The 23167-nt window shown below is 45.6% G+C and overlaps 1 protein-coding gene across 2 annotated transcripts in view; it reads left to right on the top strand.

The window, feature by feature from the left end:
- Window positions 1–456: 456 nt before the first annotated feature.
- The window catches only part of LOC140069209 (NACHT, LRR and PYD domains-containing protein 6-like), a 225304-nt gene continuing 202593 nt past the window's right edge, over window positions 457–23167 (top strand). For both annotated transcript variants that reach the window (XR_011848734.1, XM_072114646.1), the window contains exons 1-4: window positions 457–1199; window positions 5919–6082; window positions 8225–8396; window positions 20700–20765. Coding sequence is in view for 1 of the 2 variants with exons in the window: in XM_072114646.1 (XP_071970747.1) it covers window positions 1175–1199; window positions 5919–6082; window positions 8225–8396; window positions 20700–20765 (427 nt within the window). In the remaining variant the exon portion in view is untranslated. The remainder of the gene's footprint in view (window positions 1200–5918; window positions 6083–8224; window positions 8397–20699; window positions 20766–23167) is intronic.

Below are 23167 nucleotides of genomic sequence, written 5' to 3' on the forward strand. Positions count from 1 at the left end.
AGAACGGTAAAAATACTCCTCTCACCATTTTTGAGGAGTATTTTTACCTGAGGGCGCGTTCACACGTTGCGTTTTGACCTGCGTTTTCATTGCGTTTGAAACGCATATACAACAGCTGAGGAGAGGTGATTTGCCTAATTACATCACTGTTAACGTTTCCGCTTACAAAACGCATTGTAAACGCGATGTTAACGCACGCGTGCGCTGCAGCGCCGAAGCAGTTTCTACTATAAAGTTTAAAAAGTGTTAAAACCGCGATACCGCGGTTTTAACACCAACGAGACTAAGCACCGGCACCAGCTCACCCTGAGCTGGTGCCCGGTGTTTGCATCTCATACCTACCTTCAGAAGTGGTAGGTTTCCTTTAAAGGAAACCTACCATTTGATTTGGTGCATTATGAAGCAAACATACCTTGAGACTGCTGTAGCTACACTGATGCAGGATCATATCTTGTTTAATCCCGGAGTGGTTTTGTTGAAAAAACAATTATAACATTATGATAATGAAGCTCTGTCCCTTCTATGGCGCTTGCTTTCCCGCTTCTCATAGCAGTAGAGTTTTTCTCTGCAGGAGATGATGATGCAATCACTCTTCTCCCTGCCAGACAGAATAATCAATTGCTGCACCATCCCCCAGCTGTTGTATATGAGTGAACCAGCTCAGGTTGATTAGTCACGCTCGACTTAACTCCATCTGTAATTCCAAGCTCCCGTGTGTAATGTGTTTATCTTGGCAGCCATGCTGACTCAGCTTTCCCAAGGTCCTGAATGTTATAATTGTTTTTCAGCAAAACCACTCAGCTCAGGGATTAACCAAGATATGATCCTGCATCAGTGTAGCTACAGCAGTATCAAGGTATGTTTGCTTCATAATGCATCCAATCACATGGTAGGTTTCCTTTAATAGGAGGACTCAGGTAGAGGAAGAAACTATAGAACTTTTCCCCCTCCTAAAGTGATCTATGGAGGAAACCGCAGCTGATGAATTTCTAAGAAAGACTAAAAATTGGTCACTGCTGACAACAAGCCTCATCCACATCCCTCTGTGTATAGAGAAGGTGTCAGGGTGTGGGGGAGGGGAGATGTTCTGTCATGTAATGGGGTAAATGTGTTTCTTCCACATGTAATGAAGGTTTTGTGTCTTGCAGGATTTATTATCTATTGAGGATCAGAGATGAATATTATATCTCCCAGTGATGGTAAGATTCTCCCGCTGTCTACCTCCGGCTCTTCTACTTCTTACACTATTACTGATATGATATCACTGCTGTTCTCACATCCGGCTGCAATTACATGTTCTGAGATTTATGCTTTATGTTACAATGACTAACAACAGTGATGAGGATATTACCTCCATACTGTGTCCTTATAGTGGTATCTGTGTATTGTGTATATGATATGTGTGTTATGTACATTACATGTATACCTGAGGCAGTGATGGGGATATTACCTCCATACTGTGTCCTTATAGTGGTATCTGTGTATTGTGTATATGATGTGTGTGTTATGTACATTACATGTATACAGGGGGCAGTGATGGGGATATTACCTCCATACTGTGTCCTTATAGTGGTATCTGTGTATTGTGTATATGATATGTGTGTTATGTACATTACATGTATACAGGGGGCAGTGATGAGGATATTAACTCCATACTGTGTCCTTATAGTGGTATCTGTGTATTGTGTATATGATATGTGTGTTATGTGCATTACATGTATACAGGAGGCAGTGATGGGGATATTACCTCCATACTGTGTCCTTATAGTGGTATCTGTGTATTGTGTATATGATATGTGTGTTATGTGCATTACATGTATACAGGGGGCAGTGATGAGGATATTACCTCCATACTGTGTCCTTATAGTGGTATCTGTGTATTGTGTATATGATATGTCTGTGTGTTATGTACATTACATGTATACAGGAGGCAGTGATGGGGATATTACCTCCATACTGTGTCCTTATAGTGGTATCTGTGTATTGTGTATATGATATGTGTGTTATGTACATTACATGTATACAGGGGGCAGTGATGGGGATATTACCTCCATACTGTGTCCTTATAGTGGTATCTGTGTATTGTGTATATGATATGTGTGATATGTACATTACATGTATACAGGGGGCAGTGATGGGGATATTACCTCCATACTGTGTCCTTATAGTGGTATCTGTGTATTGTGTATATGATATGTGTGTTATGTACATTACATGTATACAGGGGGCAGTGATGAGGATATTACCTCCATACTGTGTCCTTATAGTGGTATCTGTGTATTGTGTATATGATATGTGTGTTATGTGCATTACATGTATACAGGGGGCAGTGATGAGGATATTACCTCCATACTGTGTCCTTATAGTGGTATCTGTGTATTGTGTATATGATATGTCTGTGTGTTATGTACATTACATGTATACAGGAGGCAGTGATGGGGATATTACCTCCATACTGTGTCCTTATAGTGGTATCTGTGTATTGTGTATATGATATGTGTGTTATGTACATTACATGTATACAGGGGGCAGTGATGGGGATATTACCTCCATACTGTGTCCTTATAGTGGTATCTGTGTATTGTGTATATGATATGTGTGATATGTACATTACATGTATACAGGGGGCAGTGATGGGGATATTACCTCCATACTGTGTCCTTATAGTGGTATCTGTGTATTGTGTATATGATATGTGTGTTATGTACATTACATGTATACAGGGGGCAGTGATGAGGATATTACCTCCATACTGTGTCCTTATAGTGGTATCTGTGTATTGTGTATATGATATGTGTGTTATGTACATTACATGTATACAGGAGGCAGTGATGGGGATATTACCTCCATACTGTGTCCTTATAGTGGTATCTGTGTATTGTGTATATGATATGTGTGTTATGTACATTACATGTATACAGGAGGCAGTGATGGGGATATTACCTCCATACTGTGTCCTTATAGTGGTATCTGTGTATTGTGTATATGATATGTGTGTTATGTGCATTACATGTATACAGGGGGCAGTGATGGGGATATTACCTCCATACTGTGTCCTTATAGTGGTATCTGTGTATTGTGTATATGATATGTGTGTTATGTACATTACATGTATACAGGGGGCAGTGATGGGGATATTACCTCCATACTGTGTCCTTATAGTGGTATCTGTGTATTGTGTATATGATATGTGTGTTATGTACATTACATGTATACAGGAGGCAGTGATGGGGATATTACCTCCATACTGTGTCCTTATAGTGGTATCTGTGTATTGTGTATATGATATGTGTGTTATGTACATTACATGTATACAGGGGGCAGTGATGAGGATATTACCTCCATACTGTGTCCTTATAGTGGTATCTGTGTATTGTGTATATGATATGTGTGTTATGTACATTACATGTATACAGGAGGCAGTGATGAGGATATTACCTCCATACTGTGTCCTTATAGTGGTATCTGTGTATTGTGTATATGATATGTGTGTTATGTACATTACATGTATACAGGGGACAGTGATGAGGATATTACCTCCATACTGTGTCCTTATAGTGGTATCTGTGTATTGTGTATATGATATGTGTGATATGTACATTACATGTATACAGGGGGCAGTGATGGGGATATTACCTCCATACTGTGTCCTTATAGTGGTATCTGTGTATTGTGTATATGATATGTGTGTTATGTACATTACATGTATACAGGGGGCAGTGATGAGGATATTACCTCCATACTGTGTCCTTATAGTGGTATCTGTGTATTGTGTATATGATATGTGTGTTATGTGCATTACATGTATACAGGGGGCAGTGATGAGGATATTACCTCCATACTGTGTCCTTATAGTGGTATCTGTGTATTGTGTATATGATATGTCTGTGTGTTATGTACATTACATGTATACAGGAGGCAGTGATGGGGATATTACCTCCATACTGTGTCCTTATAGTGGTATCTGTGTATTGTGTATATGATATGTCTGTGTGTTATGTACATTACATGTATACAGGAGGCAGTGATGAGGATATTACCTCCATACTGTGTCCTTATAGTGGTATCTGTGTATTGTGTATATGATATGTGTGTTATGTACATTACATGTATACAGGAGGCAGTGATGGGGATATTACCTCCATACTGTGTCCTTATAGTGGTATCTGTGTATTGTGTATATGATATGTGTGTTATGTATATTACATGTATACAGGGGGCAGTGATGGGGATATTACCTCCATACTGTGTCCTTATAGTGGTATCTGTGTATTGTGTATATGATATGTGTGATATGTACATTACATGTATACAGGAGGCAGTGATGGGGATATTACCTCCATACTGTGTCCTTATAGTGGTATCTGTGTATTGTGTATATGATATGTGTGATATGTACATTACATGTATACAGGGGGCAGTGATGGGGATATTACCTCCATACTGTGTCCTTATAGTGGTATCTGTGTATTGTGTATATGATATGTGTGTTATGTACATTACATGTATACAGGGGGCAGTGATGAGGATATTACCTCCATACTGTGTCCTTATAGTGGTATCTGTGTATTGTGTATATGATATGTGTGTTATGTACATTACATGTATACAGGAGGCAGTGATGGGGATATTACCTCCATACTGTGTCCTTATAGTGGTATCTGTGTATTGTGTATATGATATGTGTGTTATGTACATTACATGTATACAGGAGGCAGTGATGGGGATATTACCTCCATACTGTGTCCTTATAGTGGTATCTGTGTATTGTGTATATGATATGTGTGTTATGTACATTACATGTATACAGGGGGCAGTGATGAGGATATTACCTCCATACTGTGTCCTTATAGTGGTATCTGTGTATTGTGTATATGATATGTGTGTTATGTACATTACATGTATACAGGAGGCAGTGATGAGGATATTACCTCCATACTGTGTCCTTATAGTGGTATCTGTGTATTGTGTATATGATATGTGTGTTATGTACATTACATGTATACAGGGGGCAGTGATGAGGATATTACCTCCATACTGTGTCCTTATAGTGGTATCTGTGTATTGTGTATATGATATGTGTGTTATGTACATTACATGTATACAGGGGGCAGTGATGGGGATATTACCTCCATACTGTGTCCTTATAGTGGTATCTGTGTATTGTGTATATGATATGTGTGTTATGTACATTACATGTATACAGGGGGCAGTGATGGGGATATTACCTCCATACTGTGTCCTTATAGTGGTATCTGTGTATTGTGTATATGATATGTGTGTTATGTACATTACATGTATACAGGGGGCAGTGATGGGGATATTACCTCCATACTGTGTCCTTATAGTGGTATCTGTATTGTGTATATGATATGTGTGTTATGTACATTACATGTATACAGGGGGCAGTGATGGGGATATTACCTCCATACTGTGTCCTTATAGTGGTATCTGTGTATTGTGTATATGATATGTGTGTTATGTACATTACATGTATACAGGGGGCAGTGATGGGGATATTACCTCCATACTGTGTCCTTATAGTGGTATCTGTGTATTGTGTATATGATATGTGTGTTATGTACATTACATGTATACAGGGGGCAGTGATGGGGATATTACCTCCATACTGTGTCCTTATAGTGGTATCTGTGTATTGTGTATATGATATGTGTGTTATGTACATTACATGTATACAGGGGGCAGTGATGAGGATATTACCTCCATACTGTGTCCTTATAGTGGTATCTGTGTATTGTGTATATGATATTACGGCTCATACTATACTATACCAGTAACTTTCCTGGCCTGTGCCGGGTTCCCCTGGCTGCACAATGACATTACTGTACTAATATCCATTGCTGTCATCCCTCTACATGTCCTGGAAGATTTCATCCTTGTGTCTCCTTCATTTCCAGATGCTGAGACCCGGAAGTTTTACCAGCAGCTTTGTCACTATCCACCTCATGTCCTGAGGATGACGTATGGATTTTTCCAGGAGGATCTGTTCCACATTGTGGAGAACTGGAGGAATCAATCACTTCTACATGAGCTGATCTCCCGAAATATCCCAGATCTGGAGGTGAGAGAACATGATGTGCCAGTGTTATATACAGGTGTCCCCTGTGTTATCAGGTGTTATATACAGGTATCCCCTGTGTTATCAGGTGTTATGTACAGGTGTCCCCTGTGTTATCAGGTGTTATATACAGGTGTCCCCTGTGTCATCAGGTGTTATATACAGGTGTCTCCTGTGTTATCAGGTGTTATATACAGGTGTCCCCAGTGTTATCAGGTGTTATATACAGGTGTCCCCTGTGTTATCAGTTGTTATATACAGGTGTCCCCTGCGTTATCAGGTGTTATATACAGGTGTCCCCGTGTTATCAGGTGTTATATACAGGTGTCCCCGTGTTATCAGGTGTTATATACAGGTGTCCCCTGTGTTATCAGGTGTTATATACAGGTGTCCGCTGTGTTATCAGGTGTTATATACAGGTGTCCCCGTGTTATCAGGTGTTATATACAGGTGTCCCCTGTGTTATCAGGTGTTATATACAGGTGTCTCCTGTATTACCAGGTGTTATATACAGGTGTCCCCTGTCTTATCAGGTGTTATATACAGGTGTCCCCTGTATTATCAGGTGTTATATACAGGTGTCCCCTGTGTTATCAGGTGTTATATACAGGTGTCTCCTGTGTTATCAGGTGTTATATACAGGTGTCCCCTGTGTTATCAGGTGTTATATACAGGTGTCCCCTGCGTTATCAGGTGTTATATACAGGTGTCTCGTGTGTTATCAGGTGTTATATACAGGTGTTCCCTGTGTTATATACAGGTGTCCCCTGCGTTATCAGCTGTTATATACAGGTGTCCCCGTGTTATCAGGTGTTATATACAGGTGTCCCCTGTGTTATCAGGTGTTATATACAGGTGTCTCCTGTGTTACCAGGTGTTATATACAGGTGTCCCCAGTGTTATCAGGTGTTATATACAGGTGTCCCCTGTATTATCAGGTGTTATATACAGGTGTCCCCTGTGTTATCAGGTGTTATATACAGATATCCCCTGTATTATCAGGTGTTATATACAGGTGTCCCCTGTGTAATCAGTTGTTATATACAGGTGTCCCCTGCGTTATCAGGTGTTATATACAGGTGTCTCCTGTGTTATCAGGTGTTATATACAGGTGTCCCCTGTGTTATCAGGTGTTATATACAGGTGTCCCCAGTGTTATCAGGTGTTATATACAGGTGTCTCCTGTGTTATCAGGTGTTATATACAGGTGTCCCCAGTGTTATCAGTTGTTATATACAGGTGTCCCCAGTGTTATCAGGTGTTATATACAGGTGTCCCCTGCGTTATCAGCTGTTATATACAGGTGTCTCCTGTGTTATCAGCTGTTATATACAGGTGTCCCCTGTGTTATCAGCTGTTATATACAGGTGTCCCCTGTGTTATCAGCTGTTATATACAGGTGTCTCCTGTGTTATCAGGTGTTATATACAGGTGTCCCCTGTGTTATATACAGGTGTTATATACAGGTGTCCTCTGTGTTATATACAGGTGTTATATACAGGTGTCCCCAGTGTTATCAGGTGTTATATACAGGTGTCCCCAGTGTTATCAGGTGTTATATACAGGTGTCCCCTGCGTTATCAGCTGTTATATACAGGTGTCTCCTGTGTTATCAGGTGTTATATACAGGTGTCCCCTGTGTTATATACAGGTGTTATATACAGGTGTCCTCTGTGTTATATACAGGTGTTATATACAGGTGTCCTCTGTGTTATATACAGGTGTCCCCCGTGTTATCAGGTGTTATTTACGAAGGGTCCGTTTGATGCATTTCAGGCGCGTTTTTTTTTTTGATTTGCCCTGAACTTCCCCTAGTTTTTGGCACACGTAACCAGATTGTGGCGCATCGGCACCGGCTTGCATGCGACACAAATCGGGGGACGTGGATGTCGAACAACTTGACTGATTCGGACAAACCGCGAAATTTAAAATTCAAATTGTGTAGCTAGATCATGCACTCACATACACCGGGAAGAAGAAGGTGAACTCCGGCGGACCTGAGCGGGGAAGCGACAGATGCAGGAAATTGGACGCATGATCGCAGCAGCTACGAATAAATGTGCCCCATTAAATATCTGTATATATTAACCCTTTGTATTCTTTATCCTATAATGACCCTTATGTCTAACCTTTCTTGTGTTCTAGAAATACAAGGATCTAGAACATGATAGAAAAATCTTGGCCTGGGATTTACTCCAGGAGATTTTCTGTAGAGGAGCAGAAGCTGTGATAACATTGTGGGTCAGTCTTCATGCATTACGGAAGGATTACGGTTCCCCGGTCCTGGCCGCTGTACTGGAGGAGCTCGGCCACAGAGGTAACATTGTGTATGACATGTGTCACTCATCATATCCGGGGCTCATCATGTACAATGACCTCAGTAATACAGATCTCTGCACTGGATCAGTCATTCTCCGCAGTGTATAAATGTACAGATGGAGCAACGTGTAATATACAAAGGACTAACACTCTTATCTCACAGAGCAATAACTATAGAGACTTTGTGCAGCTTTTTTATCTGTTAATAATTGTCCTGGGATGGGAAGAATGTAATCAGATTGTGGATCTTACATTCCTCATCAGATGTGATCACATATTAACCATTTACTCTCTGCAGAAAAAACATATCTAATACATTCTCAGAATTATTCACCAAGAATTATATAAAATATATAAAAATTATATTTGCTCAGAATTTATAATTCTAAAAAGCAAATTGTCATAGCAAGGTTGTGCAGCAGTTTCAGCTGTGACCATACCCCAAATCCATATGCCCCCTTCTGCCTCGCTAAGCCCATCAAGCTCCTAATAGTGACCGGCATCAGGCGATAGTTTGTAGCGGTGCCCAGCCCTGATATGAAGCTGAGGACCAGGAAATATATGGATAGATCTGATTGTGTCTCTAACGTTGTCCTACTTCCTCCTCTTGGCTGGTGTTGTCCTCTCTCGTTGCCCTGCTTCCTCCTCTTGGTTGTTGTTGTCCTCTCACGTTGCCCTGCTTCCTCCTCTTGGCTGTTGTTGTCCTCTCACGTTGCCCTGCTTCCTCCTCTTGGCTGTTGTTGTCCTCTCACGTTGCCCTGCTTCCTCCTCTTGGCTGTTGTTGTCCTCTCACATTGTCCTGCTTCCTCCTCTTGGCTGGTGTTGTCCTCTCACGTTGTCCTGCTTCCTCCTCTTGGCTGGTGTTGTCCTCTCACGTTGTCCTGCTTCCTCCTCTTGGCTGGTGTTGTCCTCTCACATTGTCCTGCTTCCTCCTCTTGGCTGGTGTTGTCCTCTCACATTGCCCTGCTTCCTCCTCTTGGCTGTTGTTGTCCTCTCACGTTGTCCTGCTTCCTCCTCTTGGCTGTTGTTGTCCTCTCACGTTGTCCTGCTTCCTCCTCTTGGCTGTTGTCCTCTCACGTTGCCCTGCTTCCTCCTCTTGGCTGTTGTTGTCCTCTCACGTTGCCCTGCTTCCTCCTCTTGGCTGGTGTTGTCCTCTCACGTTGTCCTGCTTCCTCCTCTTGGCTGGTGTTGTCCTCTCACGTTGCCCTGCTTCCTCCTCTTGGCTGGTGTTGTCCTCTCACGTTGCCCTGCTTCCTCCTCTTGGCTGGTGTTGTCCTCTCACGTTGCCCTGCTTCCTCCTCTTGGCTGGTGTTGTCCTCTCACGTTGCCCTGCTTCCTCCTCTTGGCTGTTGTCCTCTCACGTTGCCCTGCTTCCTCCTCTTGGCTGTTGTTGTCCTCTCACGTTGCCCTGCTTCCTCCTCTTGGCTGGTGTTGTCCTCTCACGTTGTCCTGCTTCCTCCTCTTGGCTGGTGTTGTCCTCTCACGTTGCCCTGCTTCCTCCTCTTGGCTGGTGTTGTCCTCTCACGTTGCCCTGCTTCCTCCTCTTGGCTGGTGTTGTCCTCTCACGTTGCCCTGCTTCCTCCTCTTGGTTGTTGTTGTCCTGTTAGGAAAAATCGCGTCTGGAATACTGTACACAAAACTACCACGTAGACTGAGTGCAGGCTGACAGAACGTTGCAAGAGGGCGAACTAACCCTGTGCTGATCTTCCAACTAGACCCTACCAAGGCAGAAACCCCCTTGCAGGTAGGGAGCCTCTGCCGCAGGAACCTTCTAACTACCCTGCAAGGCCCTGGGAGGTGAGAGGAACCCAAATATCTCTGTCAGCCGCAGTGAGGAGATACAGACAGAAAAACTGCAGTGTGCGCGTTAGGACAGTATTCAGACAGAGGGAAAAAACAGGAGGAATCAAGGATGAAACAAGCGGGGTTCAAGACAGCATAAGAAACCAAAGCAGACACGAGGAAAGAGAACTAAAGATGTACAGACACTGAACATAGAAGGGTAAGCAAAACCGCCGGGTCACACCAGAGGGTACGTCAAGGTCAAACCACTAGACGAGGGAGAGTAACCTAACTGGTGAATACAATACCAGGGTGAGGCAAACAATGCTACAGGAGACCAGGAATACAGCAGCTGTAGGTTCCAGAAGGACAAACACTGCACAGGTGGAAGGTCCAGATCCAATTTATGCAGCCTGAGATCTGCCCCCAGAATCCCATAGGAGCAGGAACCCAGGCTGATTCAGAAGACAGACATCTTTAAATTCCCTAAGGCGCACGCGTCCTGGATGCCCGCTGCCAGGCACGTGCAGCAGGGTTAACTCGCTGCAGACCGGGGGCGGAGCCAGCGCAGAAATTTGGGGAGGACCGCTAGCATTGTCAGCATGCAGTGTAGACTGGGTGTCCTTTCCAGCGGATCTGACAGTAACCCCCCCCCCTTCCTGACCGGGGGGCCTTCGGACCCCTAGAACGAAAAGACGGTTTCTGAGGATAGGTCTGATGAAACATTCTGACCGAGGAGCATGCAGATCTTTAGCTGAAACCCAGGACCTCTCCTCCGGACCAAAACCCTTCCAATGTACCAGATACTGCAGGGAATTACCAGCAAATCTGGAATTGATGATTCTTTCTACTTCTAACTCCTCGTTACCGTCCACAACTGACGGAGAAGGACGATCAGGAAGAGGTATTACTGGCTCGATATACCGTTTAAGAAGGCTTTTGTGAAATGTGCACCCCCGTGTTGTCAGGTGTTATATACAGGTGTCCCCCGTGTTGTCAGGTGTTATATACAGGTGTCCCCCGTGTTATCAGGTGTTATATACTGGTGTCCCCCGTGTTATCAGGTGTTATATACAGGTGTCCCCTGTGTTATCAGGTGTTATATACAGGTGTCCCCTGTGTTATCAGGTGTTATATACAGGTGTCCCCTGTGTTATCAGGTGTTATATACAGGTGTCCCCTGTGTTATCAGGTGTTATATACAGGTGTCCCCTGTGTTATCAGGTGTTATATACAGGTGTCCCCTGTGTTATCAGGTGTTATATACAGGTGTCCCCTGTGTTATCAGGTGTTATATACAGGTGTCCCCTGTGTTGTCAGGTGTTGTATACAGGTGCACCCCCGTGTTGTCAGGTGTTGTATACAGGTGCACCCCCGTGTTGTCAGGTGTTGTATACAGGTGCACCCCCGTGTTGTCAGGTGTTGTATACAGGTGCACCCCCGTGTTGTCAGGTGTTGTATACAGGTGCACCCCCGTGTTGTCAGGTGTTGTATACAGGTGCACCCCCGTGTTGTCAGGTGTTGTATACAGGTGCACCCCCGTGTTGTATACAGGTGCACCCCCGTGTTGTCAGGTGTTGTATACAGGTGCACCCCCGTGTTATCAGGTGTTGTATACAGGTGTCCCCCGTGTTATCAGGTGTTGTATACAGGTGTCCCCCGTGTTATCAGGTGTTGTATACAGGTGTCCCCCGTGTTATCAGGTGTTGTATACAGGTGTCCCCTGTGTTATCAGGTGTTGTATACAGGTGTCCCCCGTGTTATCAGGTGTTGTATACAGGTGCCCCCTGTGTTATCAGGTGTTGTATACAGGTGTCCCCCGTGTTATCAGGTGTTGTATACAGGTGTCCCCCGTGTTATCAGGTGTTGTATACAGGTGTCCCCCGTGTTATCAGGTGTTGTATACAGGTGTCCCCTGTGTTATCAGGTGTTGTATACAGGTGCACCCCCGTGTTATCAGGTGTTGTATACAGGTGTCCCCCGTGTTATCAGGTGTTGTATACAGGTGTCCCCCGTGTTATCAGGTGTTGTATACATGTGCACCCCCGTGTTATCAGGTGTTGTATACAGGTGTCCCCCGTGTTATCAGGTGTTGTATACAGGTGTCCCCCGTGTTATCAGGTGTTGTATACAGGTGTCCCCCGTGTTATCAGGTGTTGTATACAGGTGTCCCCCGTGTTATCAGGTGTTGTATACAGGTGTCCCCCGTGTTATCAGGTGTTGTATACAGGTGTCCCCCGTGTTATCAGGTGTTGTATACAGGTGTCCCCCGTGTTATATAACACCATTTTGAAGTGCAATTTGCTACGCAGAAAACAAGCCCTCACACAGCTTTGGATGTGGGAAAAATAAAAGTTATAGATTTTTGAAGGTGGGGAGTAAAAAATTAAAACACAAAAATGAAAACAGGCTGCGGTGGGAAGGGGTTAAAGGAGGATATCCCAAATGTAGCTATCCTGTCCTTCCCTTCCCCCACATATTCCTAAGGGGGTCATTACATTCTGGTAAAGGTCTGTGCACCCGCCACCCTGTAGGAAGAGAAATCTTAAAAGAAACTGGATTAATGACCTGAGAAACAACGAAAGGGCAACAAACCTGGGAGCAAATTTTAAAGAAGAAACTTTCAATTTTAGGTTTCTTGTAGAAAGTAAGACCTTATCCCCCACCGCAAAAGGATCAGAAATAGCGCGTTTTTTCTGAGTCTGGTTGACCATCTGAGTTTGTGCCCTTAGTAAACACTGCTGGACCTGTAACCATAGCTTGCGCAAACTAGATGTTATGGACTCAGCACGGGGTACATCTAAAGCCGGGACAGAGGGAAAAAAAAAACCGAGGATGAAAACCTTAATTACAATAGAAAGGAGACACATGAGTAGAGGAACTAGAGTGTTTATTAATAGCGAACTCAGCTAAAGGAAGGAATTCCTCCCACTTGGCCTGGCAGTCCGAGACGAAGAGTTTATTGAATTAACTCTTGATTCATTCTCTCTGCCCGTTAGTCTCAGGGTGAAAAGCTGAGGAAAAAGACAAGTTTACCTCCTACCTGGCAAAAAACCTTGCCAGAATCTGGATACAAATTATACACCCCTATCAGACACAATGTCCTCGGGTATACCAGGAAGACGTACAATATTTTGGATGAAGAGTTCGGCTAACTCCTCTGCTGCAGGCAACTTTTTTAACGGGATGAAATGTCCCATTTTAGAAAAACGGTCTACCACCACCCAAATGACAGTATTTCCCTGAGAGGGTGGTAAATCCGTAATAAAATCCATTGAGATATTAGTCCATGGCCTAGTTGGCACTGGGAGCGGGAGAAGAGGACCCTCAGGGCGTCTCCTGGGAGTCTTTCCCTGCGCACAGACCTGGCAGGCTTAAACAAATGCTTTGATGTTGTCGGACATCCGAGGCCACCAGTAACTCCTTTTAAGAAGCTCCTGGGTACCCAGAATTCCTGGATGTCCTGCCAGAACAGAGCAGTGCGTCTCCTCCAACACTCTCAATTGACAGGTAAGTGGTACAAATAATTTGCCTTCCGGAAGGTCTTCAGGAGCGGAATTTTGACTAGCAAGAATTTGGGAGGAGAGGTGGGAGGAGACCACTGCCAACACAATCCCTGGTGGAAGGATGTTTTCAGTTCCGGGCTCGGGGGTACCAAAACTACGGGACAAGGCCTCTGCCTTCACATTGTTAGACCCAGGCCGGTAGGTGACTACAAAATCAAAACGTGAGAAGAACAGGGCCCACCTGGCCTGTCGAGCATTCAGGCGTTTCGCTGTGTCAAGATAGACCAGGTTTTTATGGTCCGTGACCACAGTGATTGGATTATGGGCTCCTTCCAGAAAGTGTCGCTAAGCTTCAAACGCCCACGTTACGGCAAGGAGCTCACGGTTGCCAATATCATGATTTCTCTCACAGGAGAAGAACTTCCCGGAGAAGAACGCACAAGGTCGGAGTTTGGTGAGGGTAGCAGGTCCTTGAGACAATACTGCTCCCATGCCAACCTCAGAGGCATCTACTTCTACAATAAAGGGTTGAGTAAGGTCTGGTTGCACTAAGACCGGAGCTGTAGAGAAAGCTTCCTTTAGCCTTTCAAATGCAGAGTAGGCTGCGGGTGACCAATCACTTGGGTCAGCCCCCTTACGAGTAAGATCCGTCAACGGTTTGGCAATCACCGAAAAGTCTTTAATAAAGTTCCTGTAATAATTATCAAAACCTAGGAATCGTTGTAGGGCCTTAAGGTTTGTGGGTCGGACCCAATCTGTGAGTGCCTGAATCTTATTCGGATCCATCTGAACATCTGAGTGAGTAACCACATAGCCCAGAAAGGAAACCTTTTGCACACAAAAAATAAATTTTTCCAACTTGGCAAAAAGGTTATTTTTACGTAAGCGGGACAGTACAAGGCGAAGGTGCTCCTGGTGTGCAGCCAGATCTGAGGAAAAAAACAAAATATCATCAAGATACACCACCATGAAAACACCAATCAAGTAATAAAAAATAGAATTCATAAACCCTTGAAAAACCGCTGGGGCATTACTCAGACAAAAAGGCATGACCAGGTATTCTAAATGCCCTAAGGGTGTATTAAAAGCGGGTTTTCCACTCGTCTACCTCCCGGATTCGGACCAAATTGTAAGCTCCCCGGAGATCTAACTTGGAAAAGACCTGAGCCCCATAGACCTGATTGGACCTCTTCCCCGGATTCCTGATCTGCTCACCGTTATCTTGTTTAACTCCCGGTAGTCTATACAAGGCCGTAAGCGGCCATCTTTCTTTTCTACAAAAAAGAACCCAGCTCCAGTGGGTAACTCAGAGGGACGAATATGGCCAATGGCCAGACTCTCGTCAATGTAAGTTTTCAAAGACTCACGCTCAGGTACAGACAGGTTATAAATTCAGCCCTTAGGCAACTTAGCATCAGGGAGAAGGTCAATCTTACATTCAAAGTCCCTGTGAGGAGGGAGAACCTGTGACAGGGGTTTGGAAAATACATCAGAGAAATTGGAGAGAAAGTCTGGGAGTTTAGGGCTCTTTGTCTCCACAGACTGTAGTGTAACTTTAGTCAAATGGTCCTTGCACCGGGGACTCCATCTGACCAATTCTAATGTTTCCCAGTTTATTTCTGGGTTGTGAGTCTGTAACCAGGGCAAACCCAGAACCACGTTTACAGTTAAATTTTTCAGCACAAAAAATGAACACATTTCTTCATGAATATTACCAATTATTAGTTTAACCTGCAAAGTGCGGAATTTGACCAGTCCCGTTTGTAGGGGGGTTGAATCCACACCAGACACCTGTATAGGAACAGATAACGGAACCAGTTCAGACACAAAATCAATGAAGTTTGCAGCAGAACCGGAATCCAAAAGGGCCTGACCAAGAACTGAGGCCACTTGGGACTTAACTATACAAGGCAATAGCAATCTAGATTTTACAGGGAGTACCTGAGCTCCTAGTCTGCTCTCCCGATCACAGCCTAGGAGCGGAAGTTTTCCTGCTGTGGCTTCTTCGGACAGGCGTTAAGCAGATGTTCGGAACTGCCGCAATTGAAACATAGTCGTAGTCTCCATCGTTGGGTTCTCCTCTCACCTGCAGCAACATTGTCGACCTCCATAGGTTGGACTAGAGCAGTGATTTTCAACCTGTGTGCCGCGACAAATGGTTGAGTGTGCCGCGGGGAGCCCCTGTGTAGCTCTGCCGCCGCGCCCCCGTGATTCTGCCCCCATACTTACCTCCAACCCCCCGCGCCGGCGATCCGCCCATCTTCTGTAGCTCCTGCACCGCGCGGCCCATGTCACGTGACCAGAGGCGTGCGGTGCAGGAGCTACAGAAGATGGGCGGATCGCCATTAGGAGAGAAGTTACGCGGAAGAAGACATCAAGGGTAAGTATATAAGGTTTTTATTTGTATAAGGAAGGAAGCTAAGGTCTTTTTTTTATTAGTAAAGGGAGGCTGGGGCTTTTTATTAGTTAAGGGAGGTCTCTAGGACCTTTTAATTAGTAAAGGGAGGTCTCTAGGGCCTTTTAATTAGTAAAGGGAGGCCGCTAGGGCCTTTTAATTAGTAAAGGGAGGCCGCTAGGGCCTTTTAATTAGTAAAAGGAGGCCGCTAGGGCCTTTTAATTAGTAAAGGGGGGCCGCTAGGGTCTTTTAATTAGTAAAGGGAGGCCGCTAGGGTCTTTTAATTAGTAAAGGGGGGCCTCTAGGGGCTTTTAATTAGTAAAGGGGGGGCCTCTAGGGCCTTTTAATTAGTAAAAGGAGGCCGCTAGGGCCTTTTAATTAGTAAAGGGGGGGCCGCTAGGGCCTTTTAATTAGTAAAAGGAGGCCGCTAGGGGCTTTTGATTAGTAAAGGGGGGCCACTAGAGGTTTTTATTAGTAAAGTGAGGGCGCTAGGGGTTTTTAATTAGTAAAGGGAGGCCTTTTATGACTGTTTTAGTGTGATTTTGTGCTATTTTGGTTGGTGGTGTGCCCCAGGATTTTCTAAGTATAAAAAGTGTGCCGCGGCTCAAAAAATGTTGAAAATCACTGGACTAGAGGATAGCCTGTGGGCCGATGGTCGGACTGGAGAACGTTGTGGTGATCGTCTGGACCTTAAACGTCGGTCAGCCCGAACGACAAGAGTCATAGCTTCATTCAGAGTCCCTGGTTCTGCATGGGCTAGTAACAGGTCACTAACACGGTCAGAGACGCCAGTCAAAAACTGATCCTTGAGGGTCAGATTATTCCACCTGAGTCCGTCATGTTCTGTCGGAAGGCAGCACAGTACTCCTCTGTTGTTTTACCTTGTCACAGAGATTGAATATGAGAGACAGCAAGAGCGCAATGGTCTGGTTTGTCATAGATCTGTCCAAGACCAGAAAAAAAAAGCGTCAACAGATGAGCAAAAAGGAGACTCAGAGGGGAAAGCAAAAAACCCAAGTTTTTCGTGTCACCACGCAGAAGAGAGATGACTACACCCACCCTCTGTGTCTCAGTGCCAGATGAGTGAGGCCGTAAAGAAAAATAAAGTTTACACCCCTCCCGGGACTCAGGGAGAGGATCCTGCACCAGCTGAGTCAAGGTCTGAACCTGGGAGACCACTGCTGACAAAGGCTCCATAGGAGGAGTAAAAGTCGCTGGTCGAATCCAAGATGCAGACCAGTTATGGGCAAGTGTTTGTTTCTGTTCGGAAAACTCACGTCTGGAATACTGTACACAAAACTACCACAGAGACTTAATGCAGGCTGACAGAACGGAGCATGAGGGCGAACTAACCCTGTGCTGATCTACCAACAAGGCAGAAACCCCCTTGAAGGTAGGGAGCCTCTGCCGCAGGAACCTCCTATCTACCCTGCAAGGCCCCGGGAGGTGAGAGAACCCAATTAGGTCTGTCAGCCGTTGTCAGGTGATACGGACAGAAAAACTGCTGTGTAGGATAGTATTCAGACAGAGGGAAAAAAAAGGACGAACAAGGATGAAACAAGCGGGGTTCAAGACAGCTTAAGAAACTAAAGCAGACACGAGGAAAGAGAACTAAAGATGTACAGACACTGAACATAGAAGGGTAAGCAAAACCGCCGGGTCACACCAGAGGGTACGTCAAGGTCAAACCACTAGACGAGGGAGAGTAACCTAACTGGTGAATACAATACCAGGGTGAAGCAAACAATGCTACAGGAGACCAGGAATCCAGCAGATGTAGGTTCCAGAAGGACAAACACTGCACAGGTGGAAGGTCCAGATCCAATTTATGCAGCCTGAGATCTGCCCCCAGAATCCCATAGGAGCAGGAACCCAGGCTGATTCAGAAGACCGACATCTTTAAATTCCCTAAGGTGCATGCGCCTTGGATGCCCGCTGCCCCGCGCATGCAGCAGGGGTAACTCGCTGCAGACCCAGCGTGGAGGCGCGCAGAAACTCGGGGAGGGCCGCTAGCATTGTCAGCATGCAGTATAGAAGGACCAGAAGACGCGGTGTCCCTTCCAGCAGATATGACATGTCCTCTCACGTTGTCCTGCTTCCTCCTCTTGTCTGCTGTTGTTGTCCTCTCACGTTGCCGTGCTCCCTCCTCTTGGCTGGTGTTGTCTCTCTCACGTTGTCCTGCTTCCTCCTCTTGTCTGCTGTTGTTGTCCTCTCACGTTGCCCTGCTTCCTCCTCTTGGCTGTTGTTGTCCTCTCACGCTGTCCTGCTTCCTCCTCTTGGCTGGTGTTGTCCTCTCACGTTGTCCTGCTCCCTCCTCTTGGCTGTTGTTGTCTCTCTCATGTTGTCCTGCTTCCTCCTCTTGGCTGTTGTTGTCCTCTCACGTTGCCCTGCTTCCTCCTCTTGGCTGCTGTTGTTGTCCTCTCACGTTGTCCTGCTTCCTCTTCTTGGTTGGTGTTGTCCTCTCACGTTGCCCTGCTTCCTCCTCTTGGCTGTTGTTGTCCTCTCTCGTTGCCCTGCTTCCTCCTGTTGGCTGGTGTTGTCCTCTCACGTTGTCCTGCTTCCTCCTCTTGGCTGTTGTTGTCCTCTCACGTTGCCCTGCTTCCTCCTCTTGGTTGTTGTTGCCTCTCACGTTGTCCTGCTTCCTCCTCTTGGTTGTTGTTGCCTCTCACGTTGTCCTGCTTCCTCCTCTTGGCTGTTGTTGTCCTCTCACATTGCCCTGCTTCCTCCTCTTGGTTGGTGTTGTCCCCTCACGTTGCCCTGCTTCCTCCTCTTGGTTGGTGTTGTCCCCTCACGTTGCCCTGCTTCCTCCTCTTGGCTGTTGTTGTCCTCTCGCGTTGCCCTGCTTCCTCCTCTTGGCTGTTGTTGTCCTCTCACGTTGCCCTGCTTCCTCCTCTTGGCTGGTGTTGTCCTGCTTCCTCCTCTTGGCTGCTGTTGTTGTCCTCTCACGTTGCCCTGCTTCCTCCTCTTGGCTGGTGTTGTCCTCTCACGTTGCCCTGCTTCCTCCTCTTGGCTGTTGTTGTCCTCTCACATTGCCCTGCTTCCTCCTCTTGGCTGTTGTTGTCCTCTCACGTTGCCCTGCTTCCTCCTCTTGTTTGTTGTTGTCCTCTCACATTGCCCTGCTTCCTCCTCTTGGTTGGTGTTGTCCCCTCACGTTGTCCTGCTTCCTCCTCTTGGCTGTTGTTGTCCTCTCGCGTTGCCCTGCTTCCTCCTCTTGGCTGTTGTTGTCCTCTCACATTGCCCTGCTTCCTCCTCTTGGCTGGTGTTGTCCTGCTTCCTCCTCTTGGCTGCTGTTGTTGTCCTCTCACGTTGCCCTGCTTCCTCCTCTTGGCTGTTGTTGTCCTCTCACGCTGTCCTGCTTCCTCCTCTTGGCTGTTGTTGTCTCTCTCACGTTGCCCTGCTTCCTCCTCTTGGCTGTTGTTGTCCTCTCACGCTGTCCTGCTTCCTCCTCTTGGCTGTTGTTGTCTCTCTCACGTTGCCCTGCTTCCTTCTCTTGGCTGTTGTTGTCCTGCTTCCTCCTCTTGGCTGTTGTTGTCCTGCTTCCTCCTCTTGGCTGTTGTTGTCTCTCTCACGTTGTCCTGCTTCCTCCTCTTGGCTGGGGTTGTCCCCTCACGTTTCCCTGCTTCCTCCTCTTGGCTGGTGTTGTCCTCTCACGTTGTCCTGCTTCCTCCTCTTTGCTGTTGTTGTCCTCTCACGTTGTCCTGCTTCCTCCTCTTGGCTGTTGTTGTCCTGCTTCCTCCTCTTGGTTGCTGTTGTTGTCCTCTCACGTTGTCCTGCTTCCTCCTCTTGGCTGTTGTTGTCCTCTCACATTGTCCTGCTTCCTCCTCTTGGCTGTTGTTGTCCTCTCACGTTGTCCTGCTTCCTCCTCTTGGCTGTTGTCTCTCTCACGTTGCTCTGCTTCCTCCTCTTGGCTGGTGTTGTCCTCTCACGTTGCTCTGCTTCCTCCTCTTGGCTGGTGTTGTCCTCTCACGTTGCCCTGCTTCCTCCTCTTGGCTGGTGTTGTCCTCTCACGTTGTCCTGCTTCCTCCTCTTGGCTGGTGTTGTCCTCTCACGTTGCCCTGCTTCCTCCTCTTGGCTGTTGTTGTCCTCTCACGTTGTGGACCAGTGGTTTGGTGTCCCAAATGACCCTTTATTTGTTGCTTTTTGCCTGCATCAAACCCATACACTTATCTCAGCCAGGGACGCTCCACACTATGCTTAGTGTAGCCATGAGGCAAAATGGTTCGTCAGAGGGAATCTTGAGCTGCTTTAACTCCTCCAAGTCATTCAGTGTTCCTGCCATTTATATGTAAGTGGTTTATGCTTGGGGAGAAGGGGGATCTGTGAGGTCCAGAACTTTCTATATAAATCCATCAGCGTTAGGCTTTGTACAGATTGTTGATATAAATTCTGGCCTCTACCTATTGCTATGGAATAATTGCTGTGTCTGTGGTAGTCGTACATGTAGATTCATTCTGATCCATCTACTGGTTTTATCTGGTCCAATCTCTGGCTCCTGGGATTGTTCTCAGCTTTATCTTTATGACCATTGTCCATATCCCTGTATAATCTCACATGTATATTATATCTGTACATCCAGCACTGATCTATATACTATAAAGTCCTACAAATTTCTTATTAGGTGACGATCTGCCGGGAGAAATCCTACTGGATGAGGAAGGACACAACCTACCCCTAGATCTGAGAGGTAAGTGCACTGTTAGGTCTGCTCTCAAGTCAACCATTACAGACTCGTATTGGATAGAAGTCTAATTCTTAAATATTTCTCGTCCCAGTAGCTATTAGTTATAGTGATGGCCCCCAGTAGCTATTATTCACAGTGATACCCACTGTAGCCACAATAAAACCCCCAGTAGCCAATAGTCATAGCGATCCCCACAAAAATGACCCCAGTAGCCAGTAGTCACAGTGTTTGACCTTTATAGTTAGTGATGGCCCCCAGTAGCCAATAGCTACAGGGATGGCCCCCAGTAGCCAATAGCCACAGGGATGGCCATTCGCATGTGTTTGTATACAAACAGATATGTAATTGTCCTTGGACCACCCAGTGCATTTTAAATCCGTTACAAATCAGAATCCAAACGCTAACATGTGACACCACCCTGAGGCCTCTTGATGTATCCGTTGGGCAAAGCAGTCGCCGGGCAAAACGTTGCCAAGTCCAACCTGGTGTAGTTTTGCGTAAAAACCATCAAACAAAAGTTTGCAGGCTTTTCAAAAGAATTTAGGTGCGTGCCTCTACAGCCCTTCAGGGCCACATGTCAAACTCCCTCCCCCCCCAGCCTGTGAACCCTCTTTATATACCTGCAACCTGTTGCATGTTCAGTCTTGTTAAGGAGATCGCACTGGTTTCGGACGCCATCCTGACTTAAGAAATCCCAGAATAAGGGACTGTCCGCTGTCTTAGATACAGCGGCCATGTTCCCTGACCATTGTCAAGTTAATGTCATGATTCAAACCTCATTTTATGTAACCTGTTTGGCTAATACCCTGTGACATGTAATGAGAAGCCAGTCTGTCCTCGATGCTGCATGATATTAGGATTCTGGAGCCACTTATCTCCTGCTGGCAGAGGAAATTAGTATAAACAATATCTGGGAAAAGGTCCCTGAGAACTGAGCACAATTAATTAACTTTTTGTAGAATGTATTAGAGGGCGGCTGTAGTACATTTATACTAAGCCTATAGCATCCAAGCCCCTTATCTCCTCGTCACGCCACCAATGCTGACTCTTCTGTCTTTTTATACATGCAGCTGTGATTAAACAGGAGAAGATCTTTACATACACTAAGAGACTGACGTGTGTCTTGATTTTATGTTCAAGCCCCGGGGCAGTCATGAAATATTTAATTTGGAGTCACTGTACAACATGAAAGGTGTTTAGGCCTAGATAAAAATAAAGGTTAAATACTGATTCCTGGAAGTAAAACAGTCTGGCAGATAACAAGCTTCAGGCCCCTTCACACGTCTCTTGTTCTTGTGTTTTAATTCCACGTGAGAAGGCAAAAGGGAGGGGCTCATTCCAGAACACAAGCGTTTCAGTAGAAACACATATGTGTTCTGGCAAAGCCCCCCCTTTTGTGGTTTCCAATGCAGTTAAAACGCATCAAAATAACTAAGTGTGAATGGGCCAGTATTCTGCAGGACTGTTGTACACGTCCCCAATCACTTCTATGGGCTCATGCACATGGCTGTGAATTTCATAGCCCTGTGTATGAGGCGACTGCCTGAGCTGCAAATGACAGAGCAGGTCCTAACCATGTTCGCAGTTCAGGCTATTATTATGTACTTACATCCCAATGTCAAACAATGTCCAAACAACGATCCATGGGACCATTATTTTCATCCCAAGAACTGCACAAGTGTATTATCCAGAAAGCCTGAGGCTGCCTTCACATTTTGGGGCTCATCTACTACGGGTCGCGCTGTACACTTTGGTTGGACAATGCACATACTTCGTGGCTAAAACATCTTGCAAAGGTATTTAAGAAGTGTCTGCCCTGGGGATCGCGGTGCATGCGACCCTTGTGTGATGCAGCTGCACTAGTCTCCATGCGACACAACTTAGGGGGCGGGCTGTCAGACGATCCGACTGATTCGGACCAAATGCCGTATTTAACTTTTAAATTGTGTTGCACTCCGTAAGTTAAAGATGAACCACAAAAAAGTTGCTGGACTCCGTCTGACCTGAGCGGGAAGCGACACATTCATGATATCAGCCGCACGATCTTGGTGATTAGTTGCATAGCTTATAGCCAGACAATGCACTTTCAGTGAACTCGAGTGACCTAGTAAGTAAATGTGCCCCATTATGTTTTTTTTTTTGTTGCATTCTGTTGGGTTACAATGCAATTAGAGGTTTGTGTGTCTTTCAAAAAGGCAACATATCAATGTTGTGTTTTTGCTTTAATTTTGTATTTTTAAAAGGCAAACCTCTAAATGCATCGCTACAAAATGGCAAAACGACATGCATTTAAATGGAAGAGAAACAGGATCCTCTTTCCCAATGCGTTGAAAACGCAACAAAAACACAATGGGGCTCATTTACTAAGGGCTTTGCACCACACTATAGTCCGGTGAAGTGTCTGC

Source organism: Engystomops pustulosus, chromosome 7 (assembly GCF_040894005.1).
Source record: "Engystomops pustulosus chromosome 7, aEngPut4.maternal, whole genome shotgun sequence".
Taxonomy (NCBI): domain Eukaryota; kingdom Metazoa; phylum Chordata; class Amphibia; order Anura; family Leptodactylidae; genus Engystomops; species Engystomops pustulosus.